The sequence below is a fragment of the Triturus cristatus genome, chromosome 6, assembly GCF_964204655.1.
Source record: "Triturus cristatus chromosome 6, aTriCri1.1, whole genome shotgun sequence".
Taxonomy (NCBI): domain Eukaryota; kingdom Metazoa; phylum Chordata; class Amphibia; order Caudata; family Salamandridae; genus Triturus; species Triturus cristatus.
The window spans coordinates 670,461,660-670,477,891 of NC_140589.1; the positions used below are offsets into that span (position 1 = coordinate 670,461,660).

General features: G+C 45.4%; 1 protein-coding gene across 1 annotated transcript in view; it reads left to right on the forward strand.

The window, feature by feature from the left end:
- Nucleotides 1-16,232, forward strand: part of GABRR2 (gamma-aminobutyric acid type A receptor subunit rho2) — a 482,373-nt gene that overhangs the window by 230,970 nt on the left and 235,171 nt on the right. Inside the window, exon 3 of the mRNA XM_085611173.1 lies at nucleotides 436-503. Coding sequence (XP_085467299.1) covers nucleotides 436-503 — 68 coding nt within the window. The remainder of the gene's footprint in view (nucleotides 1-435; nucleotides 504-16,232) is intronic.

Consider the following 16,232-nt stretch of genomic DNA (forward strand, 5'->3'; position numbering starts at 1 on the left):
TAGTGTAGTACAGCAACAGATTAGAGATAAACATTTGATCATATACACTTTAACTCCTATGAGAATTATAGGGTAATGTGATCCCATTACCTAATTTTCAATAATAGTACGTGTTATATAGATGCATTTTTAAAGTTTTTTTAAACAGGTATCTTCAATGCATTTGTGAAATGTGTTGATGTTATGGCAGTTGTAACTACAATTGTGAAGTGAAATGGATGCATGTGTGCCATCTGAGGACTTGGCAATGATGAGGTGGCAATGCCAGGTTAAGAAAATGAATGTGTTTTCTTGTGAAACATACAACTATTACATTTCTAAACATAAGCTACAAAATGTTTTAGGCACTAATATTTAATGTTGCAGGAAGTCACAGGTTACAAGCAATAGTTGTATTAGAGGAGGCTAACATTTCTTTTATTAATTTCTCTGCAGGACCTGCAATACCTGTCGGAGTAGATGTACAGGTTGAAAGCTTGGACACAATTTCTGAAGTTGATATGGTAGGTAGTCTTCGTTAACTGACTTATAGCCATTTAAGTTATTTGTAAGCATCACTGGCAATTTATGTGTCCTATTCTTTGTTTTAATGCAGACATGCTGCCCAATCTTTTACTAGTGCTTAACAACGTGTGTAGTATCAAACCTTAACACACTTAGGGCCAGATGTATCAAAGGGATTTACCCATTCTGTGTCTATGGAAAAATGTGTTTGTACATATAGCCCTTAAATTTTTTATCTTGGTACAAACCGACACTTTTGTTTTTGTTTCGCTAGCGTAGATGCTTACAATGCTGGTCGCATTCACTCCCACCCCTCAATGCCTGAACATGTCGCATTATGTTTGTTCCGATAGAGGGTACCTTTATCCTGTCTGTAGCACACGGTGAAGTAAGCAGTGAAACAAGAGTAAATAGCTGCTTCGCATAGTTAGGGATAGTGGAATATTGTGCCACAAACTCTACATTCAGTATTAAATAAATAAGCCCACCACAGGAGCATCCTGGTGATCCAGCGTGGACCCAATACTTGGACAACATCCAATTAATTCATTTACTGTGGCCCATACACATGCACCCAAAGTCCCTGTTGCGCTGGTGTCAAGTTTGCAAATTCCTTACCAATTCATACTCAGCTGCTCAATATTTAGACAGTTCACAATTTACACAATAAACCTTTTGTTCAAATTTCCATCTTCTTGGTCGATGGACCAATTAGTTCAAAAATTGAAGGCAACAGTTATTCAAATCATAGACAAATTAAAATAACCACAGACTCTTCGTTTGCAAATTGTTAAATTTTATCTAACTCAAATGCATTAATCTTAAAAAAAACTCATGATAGAGAATACACTCTAAAAAAACAGCTAGTAAATAATCAATCTTTTTTTTATTGTATTTTTTAATTATATTTCATTTTATTAAACAGTTCGACCAAAACCCATCAATTAGTTACAGGCAGACAACTTCATCATTTCTCAGTGACGACATACACATTCCAAAATATACACAGTGATTATAGTGAATAGATCAAGGGGATTCAAGTGCCTCAGTCTCTATCTGCCGGTCTGGCAGGTGACAAATATCGCCCCTGTAGCGATTCCAAGTTTCCCACACCCTATTCCATTTTCCAGGGCATCACCTGGCAATGCAGACTGATTTCTCCCTGAACATGCACCAGTCCAGATCCTCCTTCCACCTCCCGACCAGAGGCGGTTGACAGGCGCCCCTCTGTTGAGCGATGTTACACTTCGCCACCATGAATGCCAGCATTGCCCATTGCGTGGTGTAAGTGGTGAGATCTGTGGGTTTCCAAACGTTTAAAATGCATCTACAAGCCTCAGGCTGCAAGTCGACCCCCAAAATCGCTCGCAATGTGCGATGGTCCTCTTTCCAGTATGGTTGTATATATTGGCAGTGCCATAATATATGCATGACTGTGCCTGGTTCCCTACATCCCCGCCTGCACTCACCACTTTCTAAATGCCCCATTCGAACCAGGCCAGGACCTGTAACATACGTTCTATGCAATATTTTAAGCTGCGCTAATCTCAGCCTGGCCTGGATTGCAACCACCCGCGGGGAAGAGACCGCCTCCTGCCATCCTTCATCGTCCAATTCTAGGCCATCTTCGTTCCAGTGTCTTTTAAGGGTTTGCAAGGGATCCTCCATATTATTGATTAACTTCCTATATATCAGAGAAAGTCTTTTCTGGTAAATGTCCATCTAGCACCCTATCTTCTAGGGGAGAGGCCTCTGGTAGAGTCTTGTCTTTAGGGATTTGGGAGAGCAGGGCGTGGCGAACCTGGAGGTAACGGAAATACTCTGTATCATTCAAACTGAACTGCATTTTGAGTGAGTCAAAGGTATGAATCGTTCCCTTCCCCCATACGTCTTTAAGATCCCGATTAGATCCCACTTGTCAAAACCTTTAGATTCCCATAGGCTCCCTAATTTCTCCGAGTTCCACAGTGGAGTGGCTAGTGTGAGCTTGTTGTCCCATCTTCAGGTGTCTAGTGGCGTCATGCCATATCTGGATGGCGTGCGCCGTTGGGTCGGTCAGTGGGAATCTACGGGGCCTAGCATACAGTGCTCTAGTATACTCTCCCCCTGGGAGCTGCCACCTATCCATGGCATATCCCGGGTCAGTGGGGCAGCCGTATATCCCGTGATTAATAGCCGCAAGTTGGGACGCCCAGTAATACTTCTTTAGATCGGGTAATCCTATTCCCCCATCATACCAATGGAGAGTTAACTTCGCAAATGCTATTCGAGGCCTACCCTCCCAAAGGAGCTGTCTCTGGAGACTCTCAATTTCTCAGAAATAGGACGCCGGGACCGGATCCATGGTGTTTTGGAGTGCATATAGGAACCGAGGCAGAGCCATCATTTTAAAAAGCACCGCTCTACCTAGCATGGAAAGCGGAAGGGATTTCCAGTGAGCGATGTCATTTCTAAGTCTCCGCATGGGCGGGTCTAGATTTCTGGTAAAGAGAAGCTTCGAATCTAGAGTTATGTAAATACCCAGGTATCTAAAACCTTCCAGAGCGATCTGGATCGGGCATGAGCTCGGAATGGCAGGCGGATCACCTCGTAGGACATATAGCACCGATTTGGACCAGTTTATTGTGAAACCAGAGTACCTGCCGAAGATTGCCAATACGTCCAGGAGACAGATTAATGATGTTCTTGGGTTGGTGAGATAGAGCAGAATATCATCTGCGTATAGGGAGATCTTGTCTTCCCGGTCCACCGACCACCGCATTCCACGTATGGATTGGTCCTGCCTGATCCCAAATAATCAATCTTAAGAAACATATGTTGCATGGAGGGGATAGATGAAGAGACAAAAGTACAAAGGTAAAAACTTGAGTTATCAAAGATACCAACCCAAGGAGTATGAACGAGGAAAACCACCACCCGAGCCTAAGTAGCGGCAAGGGACCCCCAGACAGAGAGTCAGGGATCAAAGACTCTAAGATCAGGACAAGGATAGGACTGGAACAGCTAGGCCTCTCTGCAACCCGACAATCAGCAGAGCACCCTCTCTCTCTTCATGCCTAAAGGAGAAGCCGCATCTGCCACCTTCACCTCTAAATCACCTATTCTTTACACCCTTACCATACATGTTCACCCCACTAAAGTTGCTAAAATCACCCATTCTAGCTACGGGATTGGTTAAAAAACGAGGGGCGGATGGTCACCCTACCATTAGATCACACTCCTTTGACTACCCCATTGTTTAATTTCTGTTCCCACATATTCAGTATACATCCCTGTTCTCTCATGAGGTTAATGTAACAAATTAAGGACAAATGTTTATACAGTTATCATCTTGTGAATTTTCACACAAAGACACTGGAGTTGGCTGCACGTCAAGCGTCATGTCCTTCACAGTGCCACGCTCTTTCAGCTTGTTCAGCATTCCAGCCACTCAATCACGTGGTTTGTGTGCGCTGCAAGTTTCACTCATTCCAGTTCGGCTAACTTAACACAAAATGGAGACTCGTCCATTTACTAAAAGAACAAAAAGCAGACATTTATTAATAATGCGAGAATGAAATTTTCACTGTTAACCACCCACCTTATCTCTAGTCCATGTTAACAGTTAACCTAGCATACCATAAGCAGGAAAGCGGCATTAATTATTATGACAAAGCAACACACGTCATGCATTTTACTACATATACATGCAATTTGCCATGCAAAACATTCATAACACGTTCTACACACAATATTATTACACTTTTCAGTTATTTACGTATTGTTATGATTAATTTCATGCATATTGCAAAGCAAACCTCCCACGTGTGATGTGTGATTGCATGTTAATATACTTACTACTTAAAATTAGTACGTATTACAGGGGCACTCAATCCAAGCGGGTTTCTTTTTGCAAAGCCCCACTCCATCACTGGTCTACCATGGAAATTTATGTCCAATTGCAGAAAAATTAGAATGAGGCAGGGTCCTGGACAAAAGGGAATGAGAAGAGAAACAGCAGCCAGTCTTTGTAAGTAGAACTGAACAACTGCGGGAATATCTTTGAAACAAAGGAGAAACACTAAGTACTGCAATTGTCCTGAAGGTTGAATATTTAAACACTTTTATGTTCTCACTAACCTTTGAGCTATTCTGTGCTATAAATAGCTTTTCTAACAAAAAATTAGTTGACATTTAACTAAACATTTTTCAAACCAGCATGGACATTCTAATTCAGTTCACTAGTTAATTTTCAACTCCACCTTCATTAATACTTCTTTCCTGAAAAATCTTTTTCCACAGAAATATAAAGCCAGTGGCATAGTTAGATACCTGAATATTAAGCTGATGTAGTCACAATAGAACGAATGCTGGATACAGAAATTTGGTTCAGTAGCTTTCACAAATTAAGGGAGTTGAGACTTGAACGTTATATCTTATAATTTACTGTCCCTAAATTCCAAAGATTTGCCAAACCAACATTGAAAATCTACTGAACTCAATGTGTTTGAAGGCTGAATAGCTGTTACTACACATTTGCACAGAATATAAACAAAAACCCTCCTGCCACTTGACCTCAAAAGACAAACTCAAAAATCTCCTGCTGCCGAATCGGCACATGTGCGCACAAGCATTTCTGGCACTGATGCTGAGAAGAGACTGGAAAGTGTTTCCTTCACGTTTCCAATACTGTTTAAGCAACACATGTACTCCATCTTTCTGAAGAGTAGGCCGTGATTCCAAACAAAATTCAAAGATGGCGCTTAAGCATGCGCACTAATCCCTGTCCACACTGACATTGTTACGTCGACTGAAGGCCATTTCTAAAGTGAGGCATCTATACCACTCTGCTGCTGGGAATCTTTAATTAAGGAAATTGCCTTTTTGAGCAAGGGTCTTAATTTAAAAGAGCATTTGCAATGCAATCTGTCTTGCATTTGTGAAAGTTAGAGCTATAGGCGTTGTAAATGACAATTTTTTTTACTTATGTTTTTGTTTGCATTGGGGTGATTATTTAGAAAACGAGAGTTAGAGCTATTGGCGTTGTAAATGTATATATGTTTTACTTATGTGTTATGGAGTGGAGTGGATGTATGTGGTGGGTAGTGAATTATGTGGTGACCATCCTGATAATATGAGCCTTTAAGACGCAGAGGTGCAGTTAGGGTGGATGGGTTGGTGGAATGATAGATGTTTGTATAAATACTTAAAAGGATGGATACCTGTATGAGTACAAGGATGGATGTCTGGGTTATTAGATGAATGAAAATATGATAGTTACAGATGGGTGGTATAGAAACAGAAAGGTGGATAAATAGGGAAAATATTCATTAAAAGAAATGTTACTACTTTATTGGATGTTTGTTCAGAACTGCACAAATTCCATATTACAAATCTTCAGCCCTAACTGCATAATTAACTGTAAGAATATTTTTTTATTGAAATGTTTATGTATCGCTTTTGTAATCCCACAGAAATAGTAATAATAAAGAAGGTCATATTCTTTTTTTTTTTCGTGGTGCACAGGCGATTAAGTGATTCGGCCAAAATTACAGAATGTTTAGCCGATGCTGAGAGTGAAACCTGGTTCCCCAGTTCCAAAGTCGGCAGCTCTGGTCATAACGTTACATCCTCTACCTTAGAGAAAAGCATGCATGTAGCAGCGTCACCAATAAAAACAAGCAGTCAGGATCAAATACTGGCAAAATACTGTACCCGTGCTATATATTAAGGAAGCTTGTGTTACTGCTGCCCATGATGTGCCTGTGTTAAATGTAAGTGAAGCTTAGGGAACCATTTCACCATGTTAAATTCAAATCAATCAGCACTATCAGCGCAAGGCACAGGCAAGGAGCAGCATAGGGTGGAGTAGGAAGGACAGCAACGGATGGCCGAGGGGCAATGCAGTATACAAATGGAAGCAGAACCAGCAGAAAACAGCAGTGCACAGTGGAATGCAGTGCAAGGGGGACCCGGTGCAGGGTGCAAGCCAAGAGCAGCACAGATAGCAACATTCTATTGCATACCAAGACACGCAAGGAGCAGGTAGCAGTAAAGTAAAGACACTAGTAACCAACTTTGAAAGTAAAAAGCAACAGCAATACAACAGCATCTGCTGTTTTGTGGCGTGTTTTCCCTTTGATAGGAAACCAGATACAAAGTTACTGTAACAATTCCATACCATTTCAAAAGTCAGTCAACAAAAAGTTTATTTTAAAAATTTTAAGTAAACAGACATAAAGCATATGCTGCAGACAATTTAAATCTAGTGAAAACACATCGAATGTCCTGCGTGCAGTTCATTATGTGTCCAAACACCCATTTGGTAGCAAGTAGCATGTGTACTCCATTTGCCTGCTGTTCAATAAATATCAAAGTGTGGGCTGCCTACTATCAGAGTTGCACTGCAATAGAGAATATGCACGGGCACCAAAATAAAAGTGACCCCTATTAGTGAATCAAATAGCTGAAAAAGTGGGTCACATTTGGAATCGGGGGAACTTTGAACTTATAAATACAGAAGCTAAAAGAAGCAGCTGTATTTTTTTTAACGCTACTGAGAAGGAAACATTTGAACCTGGATGAGAAAGGTTGTGATTATTACATAAAATTAAATATTTTTTAGCAGGAAACGAGAGGCATTTGGATTTCGGATTCTGTGGAGGAGGATCTAGTACGTAATAAACACAGGCCTCTGTGAAAAAATGATTTTAAAAAACTGCAAATGTTTTGGCTTGTATAGAAGGACATCTACGGAACCACACAGGGAAAGAAAGTTATTATTTATAGAGTTAGTGGTTAAATTAACAGGAGGAAAAAAACGTGGAAGGAAAATTACAAACAAAACAAGAATGAGAAAGAAAGAAATGAAACACTGTTTAATACAAGAATAATCTCTCACGCACACACAAACTCCTTAATGCAACAGCACATGTGAAGAGGCTCATGGAGCAAACATATACCACCAGGTTTTCCCTTGGCAAGGCCATAGATATTAGCAGGCTCCATAAATGTCCCCTATTCCTCACCCCTGTCGTCTCCACCTGAGGAACCGTGGAGACAGGACATTCCATTATTTCATGAGATTTTACTCTCTAGAGTGATTATACAACCTACAATCCTAATTTTTAATTTGTGCACAAATATTCAAAGCAATATCAGGACCACAGTTGGCCATCATATAGAAATTGTTACATCTGTGTTAGAGAGGGGGTAAACAGAATATGCACATTTAAAATATTTTTGACAGATTTAAGTTAATGTGCTATTGCTGCATTACAATTGTGTGATAATACTGTATTATAAGTAGGTCGCTTAAGCCTCTTAACAGTAGCAAACGTGGTGTGACCCCTGCATTGATAAACGCTAAAACAACATGCTGAAATACTGTTTCCACCAGATATGAAGGATCTTTAAAAACATCTAGAGCTATCAAGAATGTTCATTACTGTGAATCAGCAGGAATACAGTTCGTTACACTTTAACAACAAGGGCCTGATCGTTCCACGACCACGCTGTGTGAATAATTGTTGGGTCTCGCCTAGCGTCGCAGCGCATGAGCTGCTCGCTCTGCGAGATCTATTGTCGTCTGGTTGCTTTCAGAAGTGGGATGGAAGCTCCGCCTCTGCTTTTCATTTGCGCACGTCATACTTTATATTAAACGCTCATATTTCATTTGGAGAGAGGCTTTTTGGTTCCCTCCCTGTCTCCTTTCCAGCTTGCCCACCCGGACTGGATATTTGGCTCGCGCACGGTGTCTCGAGTCTCTTCCGCCTTTTTTTAACAGCAGTCCGCACCGCTCCGAGGGCTCAGACAAGCAGCAATGCTCCCTACCATGTCCTTGATAAGTGTAGTAGCCGTCCACTTCTGTTCGGTTCGGCATACCAGCGTGGCCCTCTTCCCCCCACTGGGTAATTAGGTTGGAAGCACCTCTTGGCGCTATAGAAGTGTAGACGCTTTATCTCGAGTGCACAGTTTGATGATAAATAAAATGTTTGAAATGTAGTAATATCCTTATAGAGTATGCCAGTAATTAATGTACTAATGATTTTTCATGAAAAATCTGAGTTCTATCCTTATTGTTTTGTAAAGCTCTGTAGAAGGGCAGGGGGTAACGTGAAAGGGTTTCTTTGCTTTCTCTGGCAGCCATGAATGAACAGAGCATGTTTTCTCATGTTCTCTGTTTGAAACAAATGAATTTTGTGTTTTGGGCTTCCGTAGAGGAAACTTGACTTTTGACTTGTTGTCAACTGCTGTGCCAGAGGTTATTTAATAGAAAGTCCCTTTCGGGCTGTGATCTTCGGATTAATATGACGTATTCGCTGCTAGCAGCAGAGGGCCAAAGGGGACACTGCTTCGGGAACTTACAATCACGTGGATGGTTTTAATTTATAAAATAGGAGCTCCGCCGCTGTAAGTTGTTATTTTACTTAATAACTATGCGAATATGAATAAAACCCGTGCTTTTCTGAGTGACCCGGAACCTTTGATTGCCTCCCGAGCCTGTCCATTTGAAGAGAGACTTTCTAAGATCACGCTGATGCTCTCAGATTGTTTTTGGACTCTCCCTTCCCTTTGGACACGATGTTAATGGCTCCTTTTTGGAACACCTGATTTTCTAATTGCTGATTCATGCTCAATAATGCACTAGAAATTTTTTGGATTCATGGGATTTTGGGACTATTCTGATTTGATATTTCATGCTGCATTATTTCTTTACCGCATTTTATATGTATGTAAAGAAGCTTTTACATTTCTCCTGCACTAGGACTAAGTTATAGATTATCCTGACCCACTCATGATCTAATCATATTGTTTGGGGCACCTTTGTATTGGGGCGAGGCTGCAGTATTCTACGTCCAGATCAAGGACTGTGGAGTGGGTTCAATTAAGGTAAATCCGGACACAATTAGATTTTGGGGTGTAGTGGATTTTGGGCACCCGGGCTCCCACAGAAGTAGTATTTTATTCTTTCATTCATTCAGGTGCGATTTCTCCTCCAAGGCTGCTTTGGTTTCGCTGCAGCCAGGGCTGTGGGAGTTCTCGAGCAGCTCCTGTGCTCCAGGGAGAGCGCATAAAAAAAAAGTATTGGTAAATGCATTAGGTTTCGCCTATTTGATTAGTAGATAATAAGCTGTTTTTCTTGTAAGTTGGTGCATCGTGAATAGTTGTGCAATATAAGTTTCTGAAACTCTGTGTAAGTGTTATGACTTGATTATGCCAGACATCAGACAGTCAGCTCTAAGGAAAATTTGAAGAGTTGAGGATAGGAAACTAGAACGAAATGGCAAAGAAATTCCACACATTATTCTTTGCAGACAGTACTTGCGAAAACAGAGCAGCTGCAAGGAAGGAAGTAGCCTAAAGAAAGCCATTTCCAGGGTCAAAACTCAGTGATTAGAGCACCTACACGGGTTCATCCTTAATACAATTTGCCCGGCATGCGGTCTGGTTAGCTCCTAGCATGATAACAACGAATCCTGCTAAGATAATAATTGTTACCATAATGTGCTTGTGTTTTAGCTCACTGTGATGTTATTGGTAGAAAGAATTGTCCAGGAGATCCGTAAATAATGCCCCTGCATACCATGGTAACTACTGCATGACGGCAGAAGATTCTAGTTCAAAACATATGAGTAGTAGGCAGCCCTCTCTTTCAAAATGTAAGAATGCCACCTCTGGAGTGAAGCACACACTGCACCGCTCCACACGCAGGCCAATCAGTCCAATAGACCTGCAGCGGTGCTACTCCTCAGCTTCACTCTTTGACTTCAAATATAATCATTTTGTGGGGTTGTGCTGGGTGTGACCTGCTTCCACCAACCATCTGGAGGGCACTTGAAGTGGAGACATGTTTAATGTCGGTGTATGTTGCCAGAGTAACACGACCACACTGAAAACACCGCAGACCAACAGTCACAGCATACTGGACACACCGTGGAAGAAGAGACACAGCAAGAGACCTAGATACATTTTAAGTTGGGAAATGTAGTGTTCCGGTCACATGGACTAATCTGGTGGCCTTACCCATCCTTACTACAGACATACCCCTCTCTCACTTTTCTTCATTATGTCAATCAATCAATCATTTCAATCAATCAATCAATCATTTGTAAAGCGCACTACATACCCGCAAGGGTCTCAAGGCCCTGGGGGGGGGGCACTACTGATCGAACAGCCAGGTCTTGAGTATCCACCTGAATGTCAGCAGGTCTTGGGTCTGTCGTAGGCTCAGTGGGAGGGTGTTCCATGTCTTGGCGGCGAGGTGGGAGAAGGATCTCCCGCCGGTGGTTGTTCTTCGGATGCGCAGGACGGAGTGTAGCTGGCGGTTGGGGATGTAGAAGGAGAGCCGTCTGTTGAGGTAGGCTGGGCCGGTCTTGTGGAATGCTTTGTGTGCGTGGATGAGGAGCTTGAAGGATATCCTCTTGTTGATGGGGAGCCATTGCAGGTTTCTCAAGTGGGGGGTGATGTGGCCGTGTCGTGGTACGTCGAGGATCAGTCGTGCCGAGGCGTTGTGGATGCGTTGTAGTCGTTTGATGAGCTTGGTCGGGGCTCCCGCATAGAGGGCGTTTCCGTAGTCAAGTCTGCTGCTGAAGAGGGCCTGGGTGACTGTCTTTCTTGTATCTGTCGGGATCCATCTGTAGATCTTGCGGAGCATGCGGAAGGTGTTGAAGCAGGAGGAGGAGACGGCATTGACTTGCTTGGTCATTGAGAGCGTTGAGTCGAGGATGATTCCCAGGTAGCGTGCGTGGTCGGTGGGTGTCGAGGCTGCCCCCAGTGCCGTCGTCCACCAGGAGTCGTCCCAGGCTGAGGGGTTGGAGCCGAGGATGAGGACCTCCGTCTTGTCCGAGTTCAGCTTCAGGCGGCTGAACTTCATCCAGTCGGCGACGGCCTTCATTCCTTCATGGAGGTTGGCTTTGGCGGTTATGGGGTCCTTGGTGAGGGAGAGGATCAGTTGAGTGTCGTCTGGGTAGTAGATTATGTTGAGGTCGTGCTGTTGGGCGAGGTGTGCGAGCGGGGCCATGTAAATGTTGAACAGTGTCGGGCTGAGGGAGGATCCCTGGGGTACGCCGCAGATGATCTTGGAGGCTTTGGAACGGAATGGGGGAGGCGGACGCTCTGGGTCCTGCCGGAGAGGAAGGAGGTGGTCCATTCCAGAGCCTTGTCTCGGATCCCTGTGGCGTGGAGGCGTGCGCGTAGTGTGCTGTGGCATACGGTGTCGAAGGCGGCGGAGTGGTCTAGGAGAATGAGTGCTGCGGTCTCACCGTTGTCCAGCAGGGTCCTGATGTCATCGGTGGCGGCGATGAGGGCAGTCTCGGTGCTGTGGTTGCTGCGGAACCCTGACTGGGAAGGGTCCAGGATTCTGTTTTCTTCGAGGTATCGGGTTAGCTGTCTGCTGACGATTTTCTCGATGACCTTTGCCAGGAAGGGGAGCAGAGAGATGGGCCGGAAGTTCTTGAGGTCTCTTGGGTCTGCCTTAGGTTTTTTAAGTAGGGCATTTATCTTGGCGTGTTTCCAGCTCTCTGGGAAGGTCGTGGACTCGAGGGAGAGGTTGCGCAGGTGGGGTGCAATGGAGCTGCTTGCTTTGTTATAGATGTGGTGCGGGAATGGGTCTGACGGAGAGCCGGAGTGGATTGTGCTCATGGTCTTGATGGTGTCATCGACGCTCACGCTGGCCCAGGCTAGCAGGGGGTCGTGGTCGATGGTGTGTAAAGGGTCTGTTGTTTTGCTGTCTGTTGGGGCTGTCTGGGTGTTGAAGCTGTCGTGGAGGTCTACTATCTTGCAGTGGAATAAGGTGGCAAGGGAGACAGGGCTTGCGACGGCGGGATGTCGTTGGTGTTGGAGCTGGGGTTGGAGAGTTCCTTCACGATGTTGAAGAGCTCCTTGCTATTGTGTGCATTGTTGTCGAGGCGGTCTTTGAAGGAGGTCCTCTTGGACGCCCTGATGAGGTGGTGGTGGTTGCGGATGGCGTCCTTGTGTGCTGCATGGCTGTCCGGAGTTTGTTCACTGTGCCATTCCTTCTCTAGTTTCCGGCAGGCTTGCTTGGAGGCAAGGAGTTCTGGGGTGAACCAGCTGGCCCTCTTGCTGGTGTCTCTGTGGAGGGGTTTCTTCAACGGGTGAGGGTGTTGGCACAGTCCTCGATGCAGCGCCTGAGGCTATGGGCAGCGTCATCGACGTTGGAGGGTTCAGTGGGTGGGCTGAGAGCGAGGTTTGTATGTAGTTGGTCTTCGGCGATTTTGCTCCAGCAGCGGCGGGGGATCTGTTGGGTGCGGTGGTGTGTGGTGGGTTTCTGGAAGGCGAAGTGGATTCAGCGGTGGTCGGTCCAGAGGAGTTTGGTGGTGTGGCTGACGGAGACATGCGGGCTTGAGGAGAAGACGGGGTCGAGCATGTGGCCGGCGGAGTGGGTGGGCGTTGTGACGAGTTGCTTCAGTCCGAGGTTGGCGAGGTTATCGATCAGGGTTGTGGAGTTTTTGACCTTGTTGTTCTAAAGGTGAAAGTTCAGGTCTCCAAGGAGGATGTAGTCGGTGGAGGTCAGGGCGTGCATGCTGATGAAGTCGGAGATGGAGTCGCTGAACTGAGGACGGGGTCGGGGGGGGGTCGGTAGACGAGGGTGCCTCTGAGGGTGGAGTTAGGGTCTGTGTGGATCCGGAAGTGCATGTGTTCAGCGGTGCTGAGCGCGTCGTCAGTGCTAGTCGAGACCCTGATGCTGTTCCTGTGGACGATGGCGATTCCTCCTCCGACCCCGTTGGTGCGGTCTCCGTGGGTGATCTTGTAGCCGTCTGGGATGGCTATGGCGATGTCGGGTGCAGAGGAGTCGTTCAGCCAGGGCTCTGTCAGGAAGGCGACGGCCGGGGATGTTGTGTTGAGCAGGTCCCAGAGCTCGACGGCGTGTTTGCGTGCAGAGCGGGAGTTCAGTAGTACGCATCGGAGGTGGTTGGGGTCTTTCTTGACGGGTGGTTCTTCGGCTCTGAGGCTGGTGTAGCTGCAGTTCCGGCAGGTGAAGGGACCGTGTGTACGTTTCGGGGCGGCCTTGAAGCAGGTGTGGGTCCGTCCGGAGTTGAGAGCGTGCAGAGTGCTGGCGTTGTACTGGCGGCGGTCGTCATGGCGGGTGCGGGGACCAGGGGTTCTGGTGCGGACGGGTGCAGACGGGCTTGCCTTAGGCGTGCATTAGGCACGCCAGCGGCGCGCACTCTGCGCGCGGCCGCACAGCGTCCACGCAGCGGCTGGCATATATGGGGAGGTGGGAGGGAGGAGCAGCTGGGAGGCGGGAGGCGGGGGCAGCAAATGGGTAGTGGGCAGTCAGGGGGGCGGGGCCGCAGGGGACACAGCGGCGGGGCAGTGAGGGACGATGAAGGGAACAGAATGCAAAAGGGCACAAAAAATGAGGGAAAACGAGTGTCACAGAGGGCAAGAGGGCACAGAAATACAGGGAAAAAACGAGTGGCAAAGAAGGCAAAAAGGGCAGAGAAATACAGGAAAAACGAGTGTCACAGAAGGCAAGAGGGCACAGAAATACAGGAAAAACGAGTGTCACAGAAGGCAAACAGGGCACAAGAATACAGGGGCAGCTGAGAAACAGAAGGCAAAAACGGGCGGAGAGGCACGGGTGCAGCGAGGGGTACAGAAGGAAAAACCGGACAGAGACACGGGGACAGCGAGGGGTACAGAAGGAAAAACCGGGCTGAGAGACACGGGGTCAGCGAGGGGAACAGAGGGAGGAAAATGGACACGGACCACGAACAGGCAGCGAGGGAAGACAGAACAACAGCAGTCACAGACACAACAATGAAATACAGGCAATACAATAAAACAATAGAGCGGAAGATGAACAAACCTACGGCCTACCACTGGACACCAGGGATGAGGCGCAGGTGGTAGCCTGCGGGTGGTGGAGGGCCTCGAACTTCCTCAGCAGCAGCGGCAGCTGGGGCAGGGACACACAGGCAGTGCTGTGCGGAGGGGGAGTGACCTACCTGGTGGGGTCAAGGGTCGCCTCCTTTAACACCCATTTTAAACCAATGTTACAATTTTGTCAACTTTCTGTTGAAAAAAAAAAACCAGACACACGTCGGGAAGCTTAAAGTCCAATTTATGTATAATACAAAACATCAAAGAAGTACAGTAAAAGATAAAAGACAACTAGCAACCGTATTCAGCTTAATAGGAAGCTGGAAACGAGAATAAAACAACATTTATTGTTGATTAAATTGTTTCTACATTCAGGATCATGTATGAAGTTACTAACACTACTTTTACACAGGAAGACAAAGAACATGTTTCTGACAATTTGTTGCCATGCTGCTCTCCTGAACCCACTTCAGTACCTCCATTAACATGGCTCTTACTGATCTCCCCATGTAATGACACCTCATCTTGAAATCCTCATGGTACTCTTAGTAGAGTCAGAAAATACCCTGAAAAGCTATTCATTGTTCTGTACTATAAGCGCTCCGGATTCACCTCCAGATAATATGAACCCTACTCCCTCCTCCATGCCCCTCCCATGTATATTTTTGCAAGCCTATTTGATAAATGCTTTTTGTCCGGTTGCCATGCCGTACTCAAAAATGACTTGAGGGAATTTGGGATTGCCTTTCTTCCCTTTTTGAAAATGCAGTGCAGTAATTGAATAAGCATCTAGAGTCAAAAGCTGATCCCAACATGTGCAACTGCTAATTACTTATGAACCGCAAGCGCCCACAGGGAGCTTAACAAGGTAAATTGGCATTTTGATTAAAATTGAAAAATATCCATCCCCGACATGGCCGAGTGATTTATTCAGAGCTTCCGGAAGGAAGATTTGTATGTTGTAAACCAAATGTTTTAGTAGTGACATCGTTGGACATTTGGCATGTTAGTCCTGCGAGAATTAGTGAGGGCAGCAAAGGGCCTGTCTTCACATAAGGCAGGTAACGTGGGTGCTTATGGGTTAACTTATTAAAGAAAGTATTAATGGGTTAGATTGTGAAAATGGGTTAAGTACATAGTGCGTGTTTACGCACCTCTTGCAAGTATTCAAAATGCATAAATAAAAGGCATTGTCTAGAAACAATCACACGTAATTGTGGCCCATATAATTTCCATAAGTATACTGTTGCTTTACATACTCAGCAGCTGGGAAGCTGAACAGATCTGTAATTTCAGAACACAAGCACATGTTTCAGACATGAACTCACCTGCTGGGGAAGCCCTTGGAGTAATCTTCCTTGGGTCTCCCCAGCTGGTTCATGTGCAATAGCGCCTCGACACTTATCACTCGCCAGGAGCTCACACTTTGCAGAGTTCGATAGTATAAGACCTCCGCCATTGCCAGAGTGAGTAAAAACACAGGAAACAAAAAACTCGGCATTGGGTGCGGGGACCTTCAGCATGCAGACCACGAGGAAGTGACCTAGCCTAGGAAGTTTTGGAGGGCGGGCCTGGCAGCACGGAGAACGAAACGAGCACAGCAGTCTGCCTGGGGGGGAATAACAATTAAAACAAATCAAGTGGGCAAGGGCATTGTAAATGTGACCAACATAGCATGATTTGCAGCCCTGTTTACAGACACAGCGCTGCAGCGAAGCTAAGATCAGAGCAAGAATGCTCTGCAAACGAAAAGGGAAGCTTCATCAAACAAGAGCAGGAAACCAAGAAGATAAAAGTCCCCAAAGAACTGATAAACATGACAATGTATAATGATACCATAGTTAGTCCCTGCTCCTGGAAGACACGAAAGAGAAAAGGAGGGACAAAAAGGCAGAACTGAC